Source organism: Kogia breviceps, chromosome 17, assembly GCF_026419965.1.
Source record: "Kogia breviceps isolate mKogBre1 chromosome 17, mKogBre1 haplotype 1, whole genome shotgun sequence".
Classification (NCBI taxonomy): domain Eukaryota; kingdom Metazoa; phylum Chordata; class Mammalia; order Artiodactyla; family Physeteridae; genus Kogia; species Kogia breviceps.
Window position 1 is genome coordinate 69,144,686 of NC_081326.1, and position 22,061 is coordinate 69,166,746.

The 22,061-nt window shown below is 51.3% G+C and overlaps 1 protein-coding gene across 2 annotated transcripts in view; it reads right to left on the reverse strand.

Annotated features, from left to right (window-relative positions):
- The window catches only part of KCNQ3 (potassium voltage-gated channel subfamily Q member 3), a 270,967-nt gene that overhangs the window by 34,442 nt on the left and 214,464 nt on the right, over window positions 1–22,061 (reverse strand). For both annotated transcript variants that reach the window (XM_059042708.2, XM_067017560.1), the window contains exons 2-8: window positions 19,433–19,523; window positions 17,724–17,850; window positions 13,352–13,524; window positions 8,425–8,580; window positions 7,252–7,362; window positions 5,457–5,552; window positions 4,409–4,503 (exon numbers count right to left, since the gene is read on the reverse strand). In XM_059042708.2, the coding sequence (XP_058898691.1) occupies window positions 4,409–4,503; window positions 5,457–5,552; window positions 7,252–7,362; window positions 8,425–8,580; window positions 13,352–13,524; window positions 17,724–17,850; window positions 19,433–19,523 (849 nt within the window). The remainder of the gene's footprint in view (window positions 1–4,408; window positions 4,504–5,456; window positions 5,553–7,251; window positions 7,363–8,424; window positions 8,581–13,351; window positions 13,525–17,723; window positions 17,851–19,432; window positions 19,524–22,061) is intronic.

The following is a 22,061-nucleotide window of genomic DNA, read 5'->3' on the forward strand; positions in this document are numbered from 1 at the left end:
GCGGACTCTCAACCACTGCGCCACCAGGGAAGCCCCATGTTGTAAGATTTTATTTTTATATGAAATGTCCAGAATAGGCAGAATCGAGAGAGAAAATATTAGCGGTTGCAAGGGCTGGGGGAAAAGAGGGAACCAAGAGTAACTGCTGAAGGGCACAGGGTTTCTTTTGGGGGTAATGAAAATATTCTGGAATTAGATAGTGGCGATCAATGCCCAACTTTGTGAATATACTAAAAACCTACCAAATTGTTAACTTTAAAAGGGTACCTTTTATGGCATGTGAAATCCTTTTGTAGTATATGAAATATATCTCAATACAGTGTTTTTTCAAAAAAGTAAATCAAATAGAAAAACCTTTAGGAAGCAGGTGAGGACACACCAGTGTATTATCAGCAACTTTTTTTGGCCATTAAACATATGGAGTGGGTTGGAATATGGGGGAGGGGAGGACATTCTTTTCCCAAGGGACAGCCTTGTCTCAGAATGGTTGCCAAGTGAATTCTCTAGTGGTTTTATACTTTTGTCTTTGAAAAAAGGAAAGAAATGTTCTCGCTTAGTGTAAAAGCCATTCCCATATCACGGCTGCTGTCTGCAGCACAATGTATTCCTTGGAGTCTCCCACAGCTAGGACAATGCCTTATTTACAATAAATCAACCCCAAAGAATGGGCCTCTTGCCAAGACCTTGGAATGCAAATCCCTTAGGAATCTTCTTGATTCAGAATTCAATGTGGTTGCACAAGTTCTTGTTTTTGAGTTGAAGGTCACTCTGTTCTCTTCAGGAGAAGCCACCTGCCCATTCTAAGTCCCTGTTATCCCAAGGAAGGCTGATACTATCCCAAACCCAAAATGATTATAGCAACAATCGAATGTTAGAATCAAAAGGAATCACAGAGATCATCTTCTGAGTAAATCTAATTACAAGTAAGAAGACACAGTTAGTAAACCAAAATTTTTCATTCCATTACGGAAGCCTTGCTGCTTCTTCTCATCTCATTAACTCTCCCACAAGTCATCGCTCCCTGAGTTTCTTTCCCTTTGCTTATTCCCTTTCAGGTCCTGCCTCTATCGTCCCTTCCTACTGCTGTTACCTTGGTTTAAGCTCTCATTTCCTCTTCCCCTGAATCCTGCATTCCTTTGTTAGCTGATCTCCTTGTGTAGAATCCTGAGCCTGTCCAATCCATCCTCTCTCCTGTCACTTTCCTGAAACACACATCTGATCATGTCATTCTCTGCCGCCAATGGCTTCTCTTCGCTTTCAGGATCAAGGTCAGAGTCCTTCACAAGTCACTTGTGACCTGCATGGTCTGGTCCAATCCTTAGCATATACAAGGGGCTCAAAAATATTGGTGGACCGAATGCCTGGATTAGAAAATGCCACGTGCCACTAGACCCTCTTGGGAGTAACAGCACCATAGACGCTGAGATGGGAGAGGTAAGCAGGGCCCTGAGGTTCTGGGGCCCTGTGGGTCACGGTCAGGTTTTGGATCTTGTTCTCTTCATTATGGTTATCCAGTGGAAGGTTTTATGCGGGGAAATGAGTCAGTCATGATGTCATGAATTTTCTTAAACCTTTACCACAGTCCGGCGATGGAAGTGGAGGGAAAATTGAGGCCGAGTTCAGAGCCTGGTCGCAGGTTCCACAGTGAGAGTGTGGGAAGGTGGGATGGGGTTGGGGAGCCACCCGTCCAGCGCTGGGTCATGCTGGTTCATGAACCCAGACACATGGCAGAAACGCGCTTCAGAGCAGGGTTCCCATTCCAGCTATGAGTTCTGAGTGTCCCTCTACTTCTTCTTCCAACTCAAGGGTCCTATCCACCCAACCTTCTATCCACACACTTAAAAATCTGAGCTCTGGACCACAGTGTCTAAACTCTGGCAAGGATTTTGGGCACTTCGCTGCGGGTGTCGGTGAGTGCACTTCCCGCCTGAGCACAACTAGCGGCGAGTCACGGGCACCTCCAGTTTCCTACGGTGAGAGCTTAGATTATTGAGATTAGGAACCAAGATGGCGGAGTAGAAGGATGTGCTCTCACTCCCTATTGCAAAAGCACCAGAATCACAACTAGCTGCTGGACAATCATCGACAGGAAGACACTGGAACTCACCACAAATGATACCCCACATCCAAAGACAAAGGAGAAGCCACAGTGAGACTGTAGGAGGCACGCAATCCCAGCAAAATCAAATCCCACAACCGCTGGGTGGGGGACTCACAGACTGGAGAACACCTATACCACAGAAGTCCACCCATTGGAGTGAAGGTTCTGAGCCCCACGTCAGGTCCCAACTTGGGGTTCCGGCAACAGGAGGAGGAATTCCTAGAGAATAAGACTTTGAAGGCTGGTGGGATTTGATTGTAGGACTTCAACAGGACTAGGGGAAACAGAGACTCCACTCTTGGAGGGCACACACAAAGTATTGTGCTCATCGGGACCCAGGGGAAGGAGACACAGATGTAGAGAACAAACGTATCGGGGACTTCCCTGGTGGCACAGTGGTTGGGAGTCCACCTGCCAGTGCGGGGGACGTGGGTTCGAGCCCCGGTCCGGGAAGATCCCACACGCCGCGAAGCAACTGGGCTCGTGCACCACAACTGCTGAGCCTGTGCTCTAGGGCCCATGAGCCACAACTATTGAAGCCCGCGTGCTACAACTGCTGAAGCCCCAGCGCCTGGAGCCCGTGCTCCTCAACAAGAGAAGCCACAGCAATGAGGAGCCCGCACAGCACAACGAAGAGTAGCCCCCGCTCGCCCAACTAGAGAAAGCCCGCGCGCAGCAACAAAGACCCAACACAGCCAAAACTAAATAATAAATAAATTAATTAAAAACAAAAACAAAAACAAAAACAAAAACGTATGGACACCAAGGGGGAAAAGAGGCAGGGTGGTGGTGGTGTGATGAATTGGGAGGTTGGGATTGACATGTAGACACTGGTGTGTATAAAACTGATGACTGGGCTTCCCTGGTGGCGCAGTGGTTGAGAATCCGCCTGCCGATGCAGGGGACGCGGGTTCGTGCCCCGGTCCGGGAGGATCCCACGTGCCGCGGAGCGGCTGGGCCCGTGAGCCGTGGCCGCTGAGCCTGTGCTTCCGGAGCCTGCGCTCCGCAACGGGAGAGGCCACGACAGTGTGAGGCCCGCATACCGCAAAAAAAAACAAAAAAAAACAAAAAAAAACAAAAAAACAAAAAACCTGATGACTAGTAAGGACCTGCTGTATAAAAAAATAAATTAAATAAAATTCAAATATTAAAAAAAAAATCTGGCAAGGTGCGGTCTATTTTAGAAGCCCCAGTAGTGAAAAAATCATGGGCTTTGGAGGCCTCTAGACGTGGCTGACACTGGCCCAAACGACCAAAGTCCCTGAGCCCCAGCTGGCTCCTCCGTGAGAGGAGCCTGGTGATACCGGCCACCCAGGCTGTCCCAAGGATGCAGCATGGGCCACTGTGTTAGAATCAACAGGGGCGCCCGTGGGAGGTGCTTTAGCTCCTCTAACGCCATTGAAATTGCTAAAGGTGGAGGCAGGATCTGGTGTTTACAGTCCCCCACTGATCTGAACGCACCTTAACATTTGAGAACCTCTGACTTATTTCATAGGATGCCTGTGAGAATTAAATGAAATGTGAACTCGGATTCCAGGAACATATTGGACATCCAATAAGTATTCATTTCCCTCTCCCTTTTCATAGGTGCTGGCCAGGGACTTCCCTGGCGGTCTAGTGGTTAGGACTCTGTGCTTCCACTACAGGAGGCACGGGTTTGATCCCTGGTCGGGGAACTAGGACCCCATAAGCTGTGTGGCGTGGCCAAAAGAAATTTTAAAAAAAATAAATAAATAACTTAGGTGCTGGCCGTAGGAAGAGGTTTTCTTTCTTTCTTTTTTTTTTTTCCTGAAGCCTTTCGTTTAATCTCCCACCTCTGCGAACACAAAACAACGTCTCTGGGCTCGCAGCTGCTTCTTCACTATGCGCTTTCCCCCTGTCCAAAGTGGCCTGGCGGTGCAGGCCGTGGGCGGGTGCCGCGGCCTCCAGGACCGCCAGGGTGGCCCTTTGCACTGGCGCATCACTTCCTCAGCCACTGATCTGCTCAAACACTGGCCCGACCTCCCTTTTCAGCCACTCCACACTGCTGAGCTGGAAATGCTGGGTGACCCCCGGGGGTCATCTGGGGAGCTTTAAAAAAATATTGATGCCTGGGCTGCAGCCCTGGGGATTCTGATGGAATCTGCCTGGGTATGGTCTGGGCATTGGGGTATTTTAAGCTCTAACGGTTCTAACATGGAGCCCAGATTGGGAACCGCTGCCCTGAAGGATGTCCTCCGGGAAACCGTGACGGCCACAGGCACAAGTACAGACCCGCGGGAGGGATGGTCGGTCACGCCCGGAGCGTCCAGATGAGTGGCCACTTACCTGAAGAACGGAAAAGAGACGACTGATTCATAGAACCTCCACGTCGCCACAAGATCAATCCTGTTGGGGTTGGTAGCATAGTACCTCCAGGCGGCCTGGGGAGGAGGAAAGAGGGCAGGAACGACCTGGTGTCACCCGAAACTTTCACGTGGAATCCCACAACACTAAAACAGAAAGCCCTTGACACCTAAGAGTAAAACGTGCAGTGAGGTCATATCCAGAGAAGCCGGATTCTTGGCTTTCTGTAGCTCCTATGGGAAGAAAACCTTCCTTGACCCCATCATCTCAGAGCTCTAAGTGATGGTGTGGGGTGTGGAGAGGTGAACTCCAGTGGACGGGGAGGCGGGTGCTGGGTAGAAGATCCCTGAAAGGAGCAGGGATTACTCTCGTTGCAAGACTCCTTGAGATTTCTCAAACAGGTAGGAAGACAAGGAGTCTTCTGTGCCCCTTTTGTGCATTTCCTGGTGCACGAGACAGCCCGGGGGATGAGGTTTTGATTCTAATATACTAGATCTTCTGTATACCATGATGGTGTGGGGTTTGCGAAGATAGAGCGGACTCTTAGAGATCGGCACTGGCCTGGAAACTATCATACGGAGGATAACATCATGTACCATCCTGTATCTGACCCACAGAGACACTCACTACAACTGGACCCAAGCTCACGAGTGGGTGGTCACGCAGACATTCAGTCCCAGGCAGCTAGAGCCAGAACGCGCTCTTTTCCTATTCTCCGCGCTCCCAGCGGCCCATAAAACCACAGAGCGACTTTCTCTGAAGTGAAAGAGGAGACACTCTGCCCCTCCCAGCATCTCTCACTATGGTCCCCAACCCCCAGCCCACGCTTGGGGGAGAGATAAGGATGGAGAGCTGGCAGGAGACCCACACCCACTGCTGCCTGGCTGTCTACAGACACACACACACACACACACACACACACACACACACACACACACACACACACACACACACACACACACACACACACACACACACGCAGCTACACAAGATCCGAGCCCCATTCCAGTTCATCCCCAGGCAGACAGACCTGGATGAGCTCAGCAGCGGGCTTCCTCCTTTTCTCAAAGTGCTTCTGACGGTGTTGTTCCTGCACCTTGAGCGCCAGCCCGGACCCCAGGATGCCCTGAAGGGAGAGGTCAGGCCCTGAAGTCAGCCCCACCCAGACTCTCCCGGACGACACTGAGCCAAGGTGGGGAGGGAAGATCCCTTCTTTCTCTTCCGGGGAGTAGGAGCTGGGTAAAGTGGAGCCTTGAAGCCAGGGCTTCCTGACTCTGCCGCTTCCCAGCAGTGAGACCCTGGCCAGCCTCCCCTCTGCTGTATCTCACTTTCTTCCACACGGAAGTAGGATAAAGGTACCTACCTCGTAATTCTGTTAGGAAAAAAAGTGAGATAATGTAATAGGAACTGCCTAGTAAGGCGTATGACGCAGAATAGATTCCCAGTTACTCTTTGGGGAATTTAAAACATATTGGAGTTGCCTGAATGTCACTTGAGGCTTTTACTCTGGCTGGAATCTCTCTGAATTGTGATCTGTTTTGATTTCCAGGTCGGACTCTCATGTGAATTACACAGGTAGGAACACACCCTTTTCAAGTCAAGAGAGAATTTAGAGACCAAGTCGCACCCTCACTGGCCCTCACCTGTTATAGATAAGGAAACTGAGAATCAGAAGGGCCGTATGCCCAAGGTCAAACAGTTTAGAAAGAAAACAGACCAGGTAGGGCTGCAGTGGACAAAGGACATTAGCGACAAAAGGATGGGAGGTGAAGGGCAGGGAAGAGGGTTTGTTATACAAGAAGGTTCTCTTCAAGCTTTGTGATTAAGAGCGAGGCTTGGAATGAGCAGACCTGGGTCCCTGGCTCCACAACCCAGAAGCCCCGTGACTGTGGAGACTTCACTAACCCAAAGTAAGCCTCGGTCTTCTCATCCGGAAAATGGAGATACATGTAGCGCCAAACTCCTAATGTCGTCACAGAGGTTAAGTGAGGTGGTGTAGGTAGAGCGTTTGGCATGAATCTAGTGCCCACTATGTCCAACAAATGCGAGATCTATTACTATTGCTGTTATTACACCAATGGGCACACTGGGCTTTGGGGAAGTTATTCTATCAGGTCAAAACTTATTCTCGAGGGAGATGCATTTTTTATATAAACCAGTAGATGACAGGGCAAGGGAAGGGAACTCACATAGACAAAGGACCCGCTATGTGCAAGGACTACGTGGGTGAAAGACATAATCTCAGCTCCCCGGGAGCTCACAGTCTGCTGGGCAGGCAGATTCAGAAATATGCAATCCCAGCATGGGGTCTGCAACGCCGCCTTTACAGAGCTCCGCCCAGAGGAGGGAAGGACTAACTCAGCCTAAAGGAGGCAGCGTTGAAACCGGGTCTTGAGGATAGACAACAAGGTCCTACTGTACAGCACGGGGAACTGCGTTCAATATCCTGTGATAAACCATAATGGAAAAGAACATTGAAAAAAAGAATGTCTCTGTGTGTATAACGGAGTCACTTTGCTGTACAGCAGAGATGGGCACAGCATTGCAAATCGGCTATACGGCAATTTAAAAAAATTAAATAAAAAAAAGAAACTGGGTCTTGCAAGAGGAGTAGGCGTTTGGGGGGGATCACACCCTGGCTGGCGGAGGGATCAGCACAGCCTATGGCAGAGAGACAGGAAACCATGCTTCGGGGATGGTTATTGAGTTGATAGAGCTGGAATTCCAGATACGAGGCGATGGAAGATGAGGCTGGAAAGCGGAGCTGGGGCCAAGCGGCGAGGGATCCTGCCCGGCACATTAGGGAGAACACCAGAGACACTCACCGCTGGAAGGGCGAAAAAGGAGACGCCAATTAAGGAAAAGGTGGCTGCAATCAGACGGCCTTCCCACGTTTTGGGCGTCTTGTCTCCGTAGCCAATGGTGGCCAGTGTGATCTGAAGAGAGAAGAGTTCAGACATGCGGCTTCCCAGGAAGAGGAAATGAATGATGTATCAGCTGAGCTTCACCTATAAGCCTTTGTACTGACCGGGGTGCTGTTCCCATTTAGAATAAGATTCCCACGGGAGAGATGGTGCTAAGGACCAGCGAGTTTATACGGGAGCCTCGAGACCACAGCTGTTTCTAAGTTAAGGATTTCCTTCCTATATTCAATCAGTCAACAAATATTTCAATAATTGCAAACATTGTATGTGACATACATTCATGTGTATATTTGTCTCTGTGTGATTTTGTATATAGCGATGATTCTAAATATATGTGCTCCTGTGGGTGTGCGTATTCATATGTATTGTGTGTATATGTGTGCATGGCTAAGGTCTGTGCCCGTGCCTGTCCTGGTATGAGTTGAATATTCCTGTGTGCGTCTACATGTGTAGGTTATCAGCGCACATGTACTTATGAACCTGGAAGGCAGGCTTTCGGAGCAGTTAAGAGAGTGGCTTCTAGAACCCAAATGCCTGAGTTCAAATCCCAAGCCGACCACAAACTGGCTCAGAGATCGTCCTTGAATTAGTTACTCAACTTCATGCCTCAGTTTCCCCATTTTAAAACGGGGGCTAATAAGAAGAGTTATTTCAGCTTAAGATAGCTTTATAAATGTAAAGTGCTTACAGCAATGCTTTAGTACCACATGTCCTGTGGGTGTGGGGCTGTGCTGAGGGTCTGGGTACACACATCTACATCTGCCACTGTGTCTCTTTGCACAGCATGGCCTGGCTGATGACAGCCTACGACGAATGAGGTAAGGTACCTGAGTGACCGTAGGACCAGACTGTTTAGAGCTCTGACTTCTTATAAACACTATGGAAAAGCCCCTTCCAAGGGCCTACCCTGCAGGGGGCGTCTCCCAGGGGCAGGTTCAGAAATGGAGGAGGCCTCCTCTCCCCTGTGGCTGCAGAATGCAGTTGCCCGACCGAGCACATCCATGCCACGCCCTCCATCTCCCTCTGTCCCTAACAGCCAATCCCCACCGGGCAGCCTTCCAGGTGGTGACTCACCAGACCCCACCAAAGGGCATCCGCGTAGGTCTCAAACTCCTCTTTCATCTCTTCTCCTTGGGCATCCACCTCCGGCACATCTTTCTCAACCAGGTAGACGAGAAATGAAGAAAGGATGAGCGTCAGGAACCCGATGTACCAGGCGGTGATGAGCTCCTGGGAGAGCAAGCAGAGACAGGGAAGGGGTCACTGAGTGGAGGCTGGGTGGAGGTTGGAAGCAGACACACTGGAGCTGGAGTCCAGGTTTACCAGCTCTGTGACACGGGCAGCTTACTTACTTTCTCAGATCCTCATCGCCCATCACTGTAAAATAGGATCAGTAATAATACGGTCATCATTTTCATCATTAACAGAACAAGTGTATAGCTCTAGGAGGAGAGGAAGATTTCTGCGATCTCTGTATCACAGCTCAAGGGCCTTCCCCTGGAGGCAAGAAGGCAGGAGAGACTGGCCACTGCCTCTGAGACAAGGCTCGGGACTCAGGAGCCCCTATCCTATGCAGGACCGGGCAGAGCAAGGACAACGCTCATTTCCACTGGGACAGTGACAGACAGCAATCGGGAGCCATCCTGGCAGAGCGGACGGAGCTGTGGACAGGGACCCGGCCCTGCCGCTAACTGACCGTGTGACACTGGGCAAATGACCCCCCCCTCCCCAGCCTCAGTTTCTTCATCTTTAAAGTGAAGGGACTGGACCAGAGAGTTCCAGAAAGTGCCACAGACACTTCAAACGCAGATAGGTGTTTTTTTATGCGAAGTGGCCACCTATTGATTTAGACCATATTACACATGAGCATAGATGACACTAAAACCTATTATTTCATGGATATTACTGCATGATAGACTAGGACGTATACGCAAACAGGAGAAAGCTGATTTAAAGGAAAACGTGGAGGAATAGTAAGGATGGTGCAGAGACACGGCAAAGATGGGCAAATCACTGAGGTTTCAAACATCCTGACTGTGACAATCCCTGAGGTGCCTTCTGTGTCTTTCATTCTATTCCAGTTCCAAGGGTTACTGTGGTTACTGTGGTAGGTTGGGCAGAAGAAAGTCAGAGTCCTGGGTGAACACAGTCTAGAGATTAGGCCCGTCACTCCTGCTGAGCCATCACAGGGAATGAAGCTATTCACGTCGACAGAGTTCATCTATTTGACCATCTGCGGCCAGTCAGCTGGCTCTATGGGTGAATCGCATCTCGCTGACAGGGCTGCTTTCTGCCTGCTTCTGTGCCTTTGTTCACCTTGGTCCTCTGTCCTCCCTGTCCCTCCCCATGGGACCGACCAGCGAGCACTGAGTCATCTTCAGACTCAACGTCACCTCCATTCTGAGAGCTTTCCGGATGTTTGCTCCCCCAACTAGAGCTAGGGTTCATTTCTAGCTTTCTTTCAATGCCTTCACTATTTTCTAAACAAACTTTAAATCTCTAACACTTTCTGATGCTCATTTGCTTAGAGGCCTGACCCTCCCCATAGCATCACATGCACAGTGCACTCGTGTGAGTTTACAGCGGAGAGAGGTTAGCTGAGATGCTGCAGGCAATCCAGCCAGCCCTTCCCCTCCACGAGCGTCTGCCCCGCTGGGGGTTCGAGAAGGAAAAGATGAATTGGATCGTCCTTCCCGGTGGCTGTACGAACATGACCCTCTTGCTCTGTTAAGTGTGACCCTAGCATGCCTAAGCTCTTTCATACCCTCTGGCCCCCAGATGCAAGTCAGAAGTTTCACCTGGTGCTTAAGCAGAGAAACAGCTGTCCACGTGCACACAGAAACACTGGCTGTGTGGGATTAAGAGCTGGTATCAGGGTCGTCACTGAGGAGTGAAATGTGTCCCTACTCCGCCCCTTGCAGTCTTCTCAAAGGCTATTCAAGGTAATTCTGACTGGAGGCAATTTTCGCCCGCAGTTCTGTGGCTGCTCCCCGACATCCACGGGCCCCTGCACACGCCTGAGCCCCCCTGCAGTCAGGTGCGGGCTGAGGGCCTGGGGTCCAGCCCATGTGTGGGGGGGTGACGGCAGCTACTTCCTGCCTTAAATCCACTCTAGAGGATGCTCTGGGCTCCCCTTCCCTTGCCTTGGTGACTCAAGGCTCTTTTTTTTTTTTTTTTTGCGGTACGTGGGCCTCTCACTGTTGTGGCCTCTCCCGTTGCGGAGCACAGGCTCCAGAAGTGCAGGCCCAGTGGCCACGGCTCACAGGCCTAGCTGCTCCGCGGCATGTGGGATCTTCCTGGACCGGGGCACGAACCCGCGTCCCCTGCATCGGCAGGCGGACTCTCAACCACTGCGCCACCAGGGAAGCCCAAGGCTCATTTCCAAGACAGATGAGGACCACCCAGCCCACATGAGACACTGTGAGTGAGAAGACACCCACATCTTTTGTGCTAAGTCACAGAGACTCCAGGGCTTATTTGTTCTGGAAGCAGAGCCCGGACGATCCTACATTTAGTAAGAGCGTTAACTTTAAAGTCTAACCCTGTGTCACCCTGTATGGGCCCGTCACGCTTCATCTCTGAGTTTCCAGGGGAGTCAAGCGTGGAACTTGGCCCAGAGAACACGTTTTCTGAATGAATGAATGAATGAAGAAATGAACTGGTAAGTGCTTGTTCACCAGGCTCAGAGAAGGAACTGGTCTAAGCTCTTGCAGTTAGTAAATGCTGGACTCAAATCCAGGTAAGTGCTTACCTCCTGAACACACTGCCTGCCCCGGAAGTGCAGGCCAGCCCTACAACTGCTCTGCAGCTTCAGCACAGTGCAAGGCTAAAGGCTCGTCTGGTGGGACCGTTTCAGGGAAGGGTGGGATACAGAGCTTTCCAAGCAGTCGTTTCGTCTGCCTGCGGTCTCCTACCACATACAGGATTTCGTCTTGAAGTTCGGCCCGCCTGGCATCAGTTGTGGGGTCTGGCGGTGGCGTGGACCATCTTTTCCCAGGAATTACACAGAAAACATCCAACTGTCATCTATTCTAATCTGAGGGAATACAGGACAAGGACCATAACCAGCCATTTGTAGCCCTGATTTCCACTGGAGCTGTGAATCAGCTCAGCTCCATGGACACAAGTTTAGGTATTGCTGACAAGTCCTCTGATAAAAGGTAAAATAGGAGGTCGGGGTGAAGAAAGAACTCTGAAAAGAAAAGCCCTGACCTCCCCGAGCCTGTGGCCAGAAGTGGCACAGATGGGGAATAAAACATGTGTGGCAAGAAACTGCACCCTCCAGTGAGAGACTCCGGGTGTTTGAAATTTGTATTTCATTTTCTCTCTATGTTTACTTGTATGTTTGTGAAGAAGAGCATGTTTGAAATAATCCATGCTACCATTAATCAGCACTCATTATTCACCAGGCACTTCCATGTACCTTTTCCTATGTGAGCTGCTGGAAGGATTCACATTTTAACCGCTGGGGAAGCTCGTATAAAGACAGAGCAATGTTCTTAAAGTCTTAACGGCTGGAAGGCGGCAGAGCTGAAATCTGCACTGAGCTGCCGTCTGACTCCTGAGCTCCTGTCATTCTACGACGACAGGCCGGCATATCTGGGTGTGCACCTGAGCTGGAAGAACCCAGGAGTCCGCTGTGTGGAGGCATTCTGGGGCTGCCCAAGTGGGGGTGGCACGGTGCTGTCAACACATATAAGGAAAACTCTGAGCTCTCCAATGGCAACTTGCCCCAGGATCACTGCCTCTGGTGCAGCTCCCCAGAAGCAGAGCCTGAGCCAGAGACTTGGGTGCGTGTGATGATTGAGGGAGGGTCTCGGGAGAGAGGGAGTGAAAGAAACCAGACAGGGCAGGAGAAAGAACTCAGCAAGGCTGTGGTCTCTGCTGGAGCCTCCTTCCGCCTGATCCCACGGGGAGCTCTGGAGGGTGAACTGCACCGCAGGGCTGGTCCCAACACAAGAAAGGTCCTTGTGTCAGTTAGTCACTGGCTGTGTGCTTCCCTGATGTGGGGGAAGGAAGATGAGAACAATACAAGCTCCTGGGCAAGGCAGCGCTCCTGTATGTCTCCAGAGAAGGGGACGGCTGGGAATATTAGGGCTAACTCTCATAGCAGCTGAGGGCTGAGCACATCCTCCTGGTAAAGGTAGCCTGGTGTCCACTGTACCCAGCAGGCCTGGCACAAGAAAATGCTCTTGTAGTGACAAAGGTAGCCCTGGCTTTATCCCCTGAAGAACACACATCCCAGGGGTCCTTCACTCTGATCTCTCCTGAACTGGCCTCGGAGTGAGGTTTTTCCCGCCACTCAGAGGTTTTTCCTTTGTTTCTCCAGGGCCCAGCTGATGCAGGGACGTTAACACAGGCAAGGATGCTACCAAAGGTCTGGGCTAACAGTAGGAAAGAAACACAGGGAGCACGACAGAGACAGCTCCAGACACACTGCACTCTGCCTGCCTGGGTTTCCACACCCGCTCAAGCACGTGGGACGCTGGGAGAGATCGGGCCAAGTCCCACTCATCCCAGCTTCTCATCTCCCTTGGAGAGGGCAAGAGCCACCACGACCAGCAGCAGATCACTGAACACAGGCTCTGAAGCCAGGCGGCCTGGGTCTGTGATGGTGGGCAGCTCACTTCCTCTTTCCGGATCTGCTTCTTTAGCACTGAAATGGGAGTAAGAACAGCGCCTGGCCCCTGGGGCGAGCTAATCTGTACCAGACACTAAGTTCTAGGCACGTGCTTCTGGCTACATAATAACAACAGCAACTGAACCACATCAATGAACTGAGTGTATTCTAAGTGCTTTTCACCCTGAGGTGAACGCATTATCATGTCCATTTTATAAATGGCAGGAGAGAAGACCCAGAGGGGTTACAGGAAATCTCCAAAGTCACATCAATAGAGTCTGGGTTCAAACCCGTCTGCCTGATTCCAGAACCCTTCCCTCCCATCCCACACAAACCCATGCTGGTTTGTGTGCGGTCCGGCCCCTTCGCAGCGACACGTACTTTGCTGTGGGCGCAGATGGCCGAGCCCAGGAGCTTCCAGGTGCCGCCCCTCCGATCCATGCGAAGCATCCGCAGTATCTGCAGGAAACGCAGGCTCCGCAGGGACGTGGCCAGGACATTGCCCTGGTTTCCCACGGCAACCACCGGCACAGAAGCGATCAGCACGAAGATGTCTGGAGAGAGGACAGAGGGTGGCAGAGAGGACAGAGAGGGGAAAGGAGGTCAGGCCAAGAGGCACGGGAGCCGTCACAGGCAGTCGGCGGCAGACGAACACGCGCTAAGCGCCGCTGTGCTAAATCGTGACGTGGACCGCGCATGATTCGCGTTCTCCTGTGACAGGTGAGGAAACGGGGGCTCTGAGTGTGAATGCCCTCCTAGGGCCACGCGGCCGGATGTGGCCGACTTGGGATTGGATGCAGGAGGCCTGCTGGACTCCATCGCTCACTCTAAATCCTAGGGAAGTGATGCTCCCAGGCCCTCCAGGGGTGGCGCGCGGGGGTCCCTCTCCGGCCGAGAAGGGATCTGGGTTGCCCAGGTGGTGGAGGTGAAGCCTGAAGCTCAGATGCCGCTTTACTGTGGGTTTTTCCCCTGCAAACAGCCCCTGAGACGGGGACGCGGCTGTGGGTGACTTAATGAGAAATGATCTCAGGAAGCAGAAGTGAGGGGAGACGGGGGCGGGGAAAAGGCCAGAGCAAGGGGTGTTGTCAAGGCCGCTGCTGGAGCCTCTGAGCTGCAGGCAGAACACCTCCCACCAGTGTCCCTCTGAAAGATGGGAGCTGGGCCATCTGTCCACCAGATCCTGTTCCCTGCTGGCTGAGGGGGTCGTAACGTCCCCACGCCCGCGAGCTCCGCTGCCTGTGACCTCGCCCTCAGCTTCAGAGAAGGCCCTGGGGTAGACTGTGGGAAAACGTGGGGCCCACCCCAGAAGTGGGATGCTGCTGTCAGGAGGTGTCCTAGAAACGTCTACCAGAGCTGTGACTGGGAGAAGGGGCAGAGGGGATGAGGCACTTCTGAAAGGGCCAAGCTGGCTCCTGAAGTTAAATGGCTGAGGATAGAAGAAAGAGGGCCCTGGTCTCTTTCTTCTTCCCTTCAATGCCCTCCCCCCGGCTCCCGGATCTGTTATCTCCCCACTGTACTGAAGGGGGCTAAGCAAGTAAAAAGTATCCCATGATCAAGTAAATCTGAAAATAGTTCAATTAAACAGGTTTTGCTACTGCAGGACTTCTCAGAGCCTTTAATATGCTAATATGCCCCGTGGCTCTCAATTTTACCAAGGAAGTCCAGCCTTTCTCAAAAGATTTTGACCTGTCTGAACTGTTTTTGCAAGAGCATCAGGATTCCAAGGAACACACTGTAGGAATGTTGATCCATTGGGCAAAGTCTAAACTTCTGAAAATTCTTTGTGATCCGGCCCTTGGGAACCTTCTAGAAGCATGTGTGGTTTGCTGAGCCCACAGCGTCCTCTCACACCTCTACACCTTTGTCTGTGCTGCCACCCAGCTTGGATTAGGCTTCTTGATCTACACCAGGTACGTCTGCCAAAAAAGCTGGCACCCCTTCCACCATGTCAAAGTTCTCCCAGGTGTGCCTACGCTTTGGGAAAAAGTAGGGCTCAGACACCTGGATACCAATATGTCTATATCCTTGGCCAAGCTTCTCAGTCTATCTGTGCAAAGATACCCATTTATCACGTTTGTGAAAGAGAAAACAAAACCTAGGTGCAGGGTAAATGTGACTTAAGTCTATGACACTGACAGGACAGCAAATTCTGGCCCAGAGGGACCCATCCACACCCAAAATGGCAGGGTCTGAGGCTGCTTCGAGTAAGGAGGCCATGATATGTGTGGACGTGATAAGCAGCCTCTTGTCCAACACACAGAGAAAAGCAACATTTCCCACAGGGGCCACGCTATGGGAGAAGTTGAGAGGAGTAGAACAGAAAATGCAGCAACACCAGGAAAGAAGCCAGCAAGGATGGTGGATGCTGAGGCCCAGCCTTGCCTCTCCAGGAAGGCCGGCAGGGGAACGTGATCTGGAGCTCCGGTACAATCCTGGAATAGTGGAGACAGTTCCATGGGGAACGCCCCTGTTCCGGAGAGGCCCGGGCTCCATATGCTATGACATCCTCTAACTTGGCAGGAACCTCTGAATTTGGGCACCGACGATCACAAAGTCATCTCCCCCACCCCCTGCCAACACACACACACACACACACACACACACACACACACACACACACACACACACACACACACACACACACACACACTGGATAGGTCAGCCCCAAAAGAAGTCAGCTTAAGACTTGAAAGAAAGACAGGAAAGAGGAAGGGGAAGGAAAGTTGGCGGCTGCCATGGACAGAATGTTTGGGTCCTTTCAAATTCATATGTTGAGTCCTAACCCCCCATGTAATGGCATTGGGAAGTGGGGCCTTTGGGAGGTGATTAGGTCATGAGGGTGGATCCCCCAGGCATGGCATTAGTGCCCTTATGAAAGAGACCCCAGCGTGCTTCCTCGCCCCTTCCATCATGTGAGGACACGGCAAGAAGACAGCTAGCTGTCTAGGAACTAGGAAGTGGACTCTCACCAGAACCCGGCCATGCTGGCACCCCAATCTCAGATGTCCAGCCTCCAGAACTGTGAGAAATAAATTTCTGTTGTTGATAAGTTACCCTGTCTGTGGTATACTGTTATAGCAGCTGGAAAGGACTAAGACACGGTAGATAGACATGGAAAGAGGACAAAGGAAGAGAGAAAAAAAAGTGAAAAAAAATCAGCAACTACAAAGTGCTCCAAAACTGAACGTGTGCACGTGTGCGTACACACACCCACCCTACTTCCATTCAAAATTCTAAGCAATAAACAAAACCCTCAGATTTCCAACATCAGCAGCAAATGGGAAGAAGGAAGAGAGGCTTCAGCTGACAGTGAGGGTGGTACCTGTCCTTTGTGTGAGGCAACCTGCAAACACGGCAACGCAGCCCCAGGAGGCACGGAGAGAACGTGGCACCTAGGACAGAGGAGGGGTCCAGCTCTTCCTCCCTGGCTGGGCCATTCGTACCCACAGGGCCGTGTCCAGTCCCAGCAGGTCACTTTTTAAAAGGGGAGTGAGGAATAATTAGCAGCTCAGAGGAGAGGGTCTATGATGCTAAGAAGATGGGTTATAAGATGAAGTTGAAGCCGCTAAGCACATTCCTCCCGATGAAAGGAGACTGCTGGAGTGGAGAGGAGGAATAGGATGGCTGAACTCGAATATCTGAAGAGAGTCAGAGGAGTTAAGATGGAATGAATACCCTCGAGAGATGGTGAGTGCCCCGTGACTGCAGGTATGCAAGTGGAGTCTGGGGGACCACTTAACGGCTGCTGCAAAGGGGGCTGGAGTATCAGACAGGAGGGCATCTTCAACCAAACTTTTTTTTTTTTTTTTTGCGGGACGCGGGCCTCTCACTGCTGTGGCCTCTCCCGTTGTGGAGCACAGGCTCCGGACGCGCAGGCTCAGCAGCCACGGCTCACGGGCCCAGCCGCTCCGCGGCACGTGGGATCCTCCCGGACCGGGGCACGAACCCACGTCCCCTGCATCGGCAGGCGGACTCTCAACCACTGCGCCACCGGGGAAGCCCCAACCAAACGCTTTGAAGGTCCCTTCCAGCCCTGACATTCTATGATCCTCTGACTTTAACCATCCCTAGGAAGTCGAAGCTCCAAGACTCCTAACCATCACTGCAGGTAGGTTTCGTCCTGTCACTGTATGATTTTAGTAGGATCTTCAGATGGGGACGTGGTGGGGTGCACCAACAGGTGTGTGTGAGAGCTTCCACCTTCTTTGCTATCAAAATGTCTACACCTGGATGCAGGGGTCTCCATGACACCTCCCCAAAGCAAGGTGGGTCAGGACACAGCATTATGGTGGCGAGGGGGGTCAGAGGTGCTAGATTCTTCCAGACTGGGTGTTAGGATGGAAGAATTACCTCTGCGGTCCTACAGAGGTCATTCTCAACCAGCATCCCCACGTGGTCAGTCTGGAACTGCAGGGGCAATACTGGCTGTCAGAGCGACTGGGATGCTACTACTAGTCCAGGGACTGGGGCTGCTCCACACCCTGCAATGAGCCGGCTCCTTCCCGACCCAAATGCCAAGAGTGTCCCCCACCCGCCTCAAGCATTCCTGCCCTGTGGACTCGTTATAAAGAGCAGCCCCCCGGGGGCAGGAATTCCACCTGCTGGAGGGATTGAAGGGAGGGTCGGAGGCGGGACGGGTCCCCAGGATGCCGCATGGTTTCCCAGAGGAACGGTGCGTGCTTAAAATTGCCTCAGAGAAATAATGCACCGAAAGAAGGGGATGAGGCCCCCCGGGCTCGGGGTCAGGCCTTACCCAACATGCACAAGGGCTTCCTGGCAAACTTCAGTCGTCCCCGCCAGCCTTTGTATCGGCAGCAGCACCCGGCAGCCCAGATCCTCAAAGCAAACTCGGCTCCGAAGATGAAAATAGCAAATGTTTCCTGCGTTGAAGAACATGTGGAGAGAGACGCATTAACCGGGACCCAGTCGTCCAGAACGAACGATTTCTGTCCGGAAGTTCTGAAGAGCTGGATTTCTGTTGCTGCTGGTTTGGTGGTAGAGGGGGTAGGACAGACGGATCACTTCCATTCGGTTTGGGGCAGTTCCTGTCTTCACTCTGATGAGCTGACTGTCTCTAACATCAAGCCTTTCTTCTATGTTTTTGTTCTAATGGATCATTAAAAAAAAAAAACCCTTTAATGTACTAAAAGCCCCCAGGAAGTTCAGCTGGGTTGAAAGGAGAGGAAACAATGATATTGCCCAGCCAGTCTCTGGTCCCCGGTATGGCTAATCGTGGCCAATGGTTACTGAGCACAGCTCCTGGGCCAGGCACCACCGGAAGTATTTTATAATATGACCCTCATCCTGTATTTTGGAAAACCAAGGCCAGGCAAGGAGTGGCTGAACAAACGTCTCAAGGCCAAAAGGGGCCAAGAAGGAATCCCAGGCAGGTGATCAGGCTCTGAGCCCGTCAGGACCATATGCTATGGCGTCTCCCGGGGCAGCGGGTTTGCATCTTCCCTCCTGAGCCTCCTTTGTGGATCAGACGGAGACACCTTTGCCCCCCACCCCCCACCCCCGGCTTGGTGACCTCCCTGGGGCCCTTGGGGAACTGCAGCAATCCTCAAAACTTAGTTCCTGGAACTGGATGGCTTCCCAGGAGTCATCTGCTCAGGTCTTAGCTTCAGACCTGCCCTGTAGACTGTCAACACCTGCCCTTGGAAGGAACCTGCTGATTCTGGCACCACGGACACGTGGTTAGCTCAGTGGGAGGCAGAGGTTCTGCTATTTCGTAAACCCTGACTGAGGGCTGGCATCCCTTCCCTCTGCAGAGGCTGGGGCCTCACCCTAGAGAGGTGGGCTGATCCTAATCCAGGAAGGCGAGGTCATTCAAGGGGCTGCAGAAGGGCCTAGCCCTTCCCCGGGGCCTCCTCCCGGCCGGGTGTGGAGGCTGCACCCAGCCTATCAGCGTGTGCCATACGGTGCTACATAGTTTAGGCGAGGATGGGAGGAGACTGAGTCGGGGTGTTAGGGAACTTGCCCGAGAATTCTAACTGCACCACGGGATACAGACTGGAGAGTAAAAACAGGCAGCGGCCCAGAAGGGAGGACCTGGAGCGCTCATGCAGACATGTTGCTTGGCCTTGAAGGAAGAGATCTTCAGGGTTTAGGGAGGAAAAGCAGAGGGAGGGTTGGCAGGAAACATGCCTTTGCGTTACGGTCAGAGAGTTGGGAAGCTGTGTTTTATCGTTTAACCAGTGGGTATTGGTGTTTGCTTTGACCTTGTTTATGTCCCCTTATCTCTAATCTGGAGTAACACAGGCCAGCCATTCCCAGCTCCCCCTGTGCCCCCAGCAGGCCTCATCAATGCTTTCTCCTGGGCCTGGACTTGGCCAGAGACACCAGGAAACCAAAACCGGTTGGGCAGAATTGCACCCAAGGGCCCCCTTGTCTTTGTCGTTGGCGGCCCCACCAGAGCATCTACCCCCGCAGCACAGCACCACGGTGCACGCGCCGTCTCACCAGCAGCAGAAGCCAGTCTCCCGAAACAGTCTCGTACTCCCTGAAGGTGGTCAGGACGGCCAGAATCAAGCACCCAAGGACAATCAGGAACCTAGAGGGGAAGGAAGAAGGAAACTAAGGAAGCGTCTAGTCTTGGATTACGCCGAGGCAAGACTGGGAAGGTGTCAGACGGGATGAAGCTACAGCCTCCGTTAGACATAGGTGTGTGCTTTCTCCGTTAGCCCATTTAACCTCATAACACACCTGAGAGGCAGGTAGGAATTATTGCTCCAGTTAAAGAAAACAGGGCTGAGAGAGGTGAAGCAATGTGCGTACCTTTTACTTCACCAGCTAGTTAGTGGAAACAGTGAGAATTTGAATTAGATCATCGGGTCCCAGCCCTGGAGGGCTGCAGATGTCTTGAAAAACCGAAGTTACCGCAAGCTTTGGTAAATCAATGGGAATATGAATATGTTAATAATGTGTCCTGCACATATAGGTCTATGTTTTTCAAATATATGAAAACACTCTTAGAATAAAGACAAATTCATCCAACGATTGATACATTCGGTGATGGCGTCTGTCACCATATTTTCATATTATTATTATTTTTTTACAGTCAATAGTTACTAAAGGAAACAACCTCTTTCAATTGGGGGCCTTCAGAATCGTTTTTGAAATTCCCAAGTGTGCTTCATGCTAGAAAGAAGAGAAGCCACCGTGATGCACAATGCTGTTCATTGAAAAGTCACTGAGCGCTCATCTGGTCCATGCCCCTGCCTCAGGCAGAAGCTAAATGCAAACAATCCTTTGAGCTTATTATATTTATAAACTCCCTGTGTGGAAGGGGGTGATGGTGGTGGAGGGACAGTGTGTGTGTGTGTGCACGCGCTTCACTGTTTCGGCAAAGGAAAAGGGTTCCCCCTCGCTCTTGGTGGAGAGTCTTTGGTTCAACGGTCAGCACCAGGTTTCCTGGTGTCTAAGAGGGAAATTACAAGCGAGGGTCCATGCAGGAGGCTTGGTCACATACTCCAAGCTCTCCTGCTCTATGTAGTCTGGCTCTGTGCCCTGCTAGGTTCCAATCCATGCTTTTTTGGTTTGTGTAAGTGGGTACCCACTGGTACATTCATTCATTCATTCATTCATTCATTCATTCATTCATCCATCCATCCATCCATCCAATATTTATATGGCAGGCACTAGGGGACACAGAGCTGAAATTCAATGATGAATAAGCTGGATCCATCCTCCTGAGCTCAGACAAACAGGAAGCGATCTCATGGTGTGATGGTAAGGACCATGATGTCAGGAGGTTTGGAAATGTCAGCTCCCGGCCCTGGATGCGACCAGAGTCCTGGCTCCAGCCCTTGGTGATCCTTCCTGATCGCATTTTCTGATCAACAGTGCTGCTGATGTGCAGACCTGAATCCGTGTTTCCAACCCTGCCTATGAACCCAAACAAGATTGTCAACTCCCCCCCGTGTTTGGCCGTTTTACTTTAAATTCAGGACGCCTGAGCTATAGCTGGAATCTGCCTACTCTTCATCCCACATCTTCTCAGGTGACAATGGCAGTGAGAACTGTAACGACGTCAACACCCACCACCAGTCTTCAGTGAGCAGTTACTACATCTATCAGCTCATTTAGCCTCGCAACCGCCTGCCAAGGTAGATATCATCGTTCCCATCTTAGCAACGAAGAAATTCATCAGAAGGAATCATTACCACCAGGATAACTGTGTTATCACTGAGAAGACCCTACAATTTGGAGCCCAAACATATGGACTAGAAAGAGGCTCTGGGATGTGCTCTCGAGAAGCTCACTGATTCTGGGAACCCCAATGATCACATCCATAGAACGAGAATAACGAACCTGCCTAGAGATCACAGTTATTGTGAGGCCCACAGGAGACAATGGAGGGAGAGTCATTCGGTCCACTGGTTAAGGTCAAGCAAATGATGCCTGGTACTCGCCCAGACACACACGCATCACTGGCTGGACAGGCTCTGGGAAACGTGCTCTTAGACGATTCTACAAATCCATACTCTTGTTCTCTCAAGCCTTGACATTATTCGTTCAAAGGCTCTGGAGATAAGGTCTAGATTAGAATCCTCTTCCTCCTCTCATGCTGAGTCATCTTAGGCAAGTTACACAACCTCTCTGCATCCTGATTTTCTCATATGTAAAATGAATCCAATAAAAGTGCTAGTGTTCGCAATTTTTCAATGATATAATCCATGTCATGGGCTTAGAAGAATGCCTGACAGATACTTAGCCTTCGTTAAATGTTAGCTATTATTTTCTTGTGATTTAATATCAATGCCTCTTCTGTCCTAGGCAGAGAGATGGCTTTGAGGCTACGAACACGAATAAAACCTAGCCGTCATTTCTCCTAGCCCAGTGGGGGAAACAGAGGACCAATAATCACGCGAGAGTGTGGCTGAGCTTAGGATCTGAGTGTCCACCACATGCTTTGGGAGTGCAACACCGGAAGCGTCCCAGAGGCTGTGGCCAAAGGGTTGGAAAGATATCTGAGGCTTTGCTCCGGTTGACCATATGTTTCAGTTGATCCTGGACCTTGCCCATTTTATGCGTTGACCTGGAGTATGGACCCTTAGGCATTGTGAACAACACGTGCATCTGCAGAGAG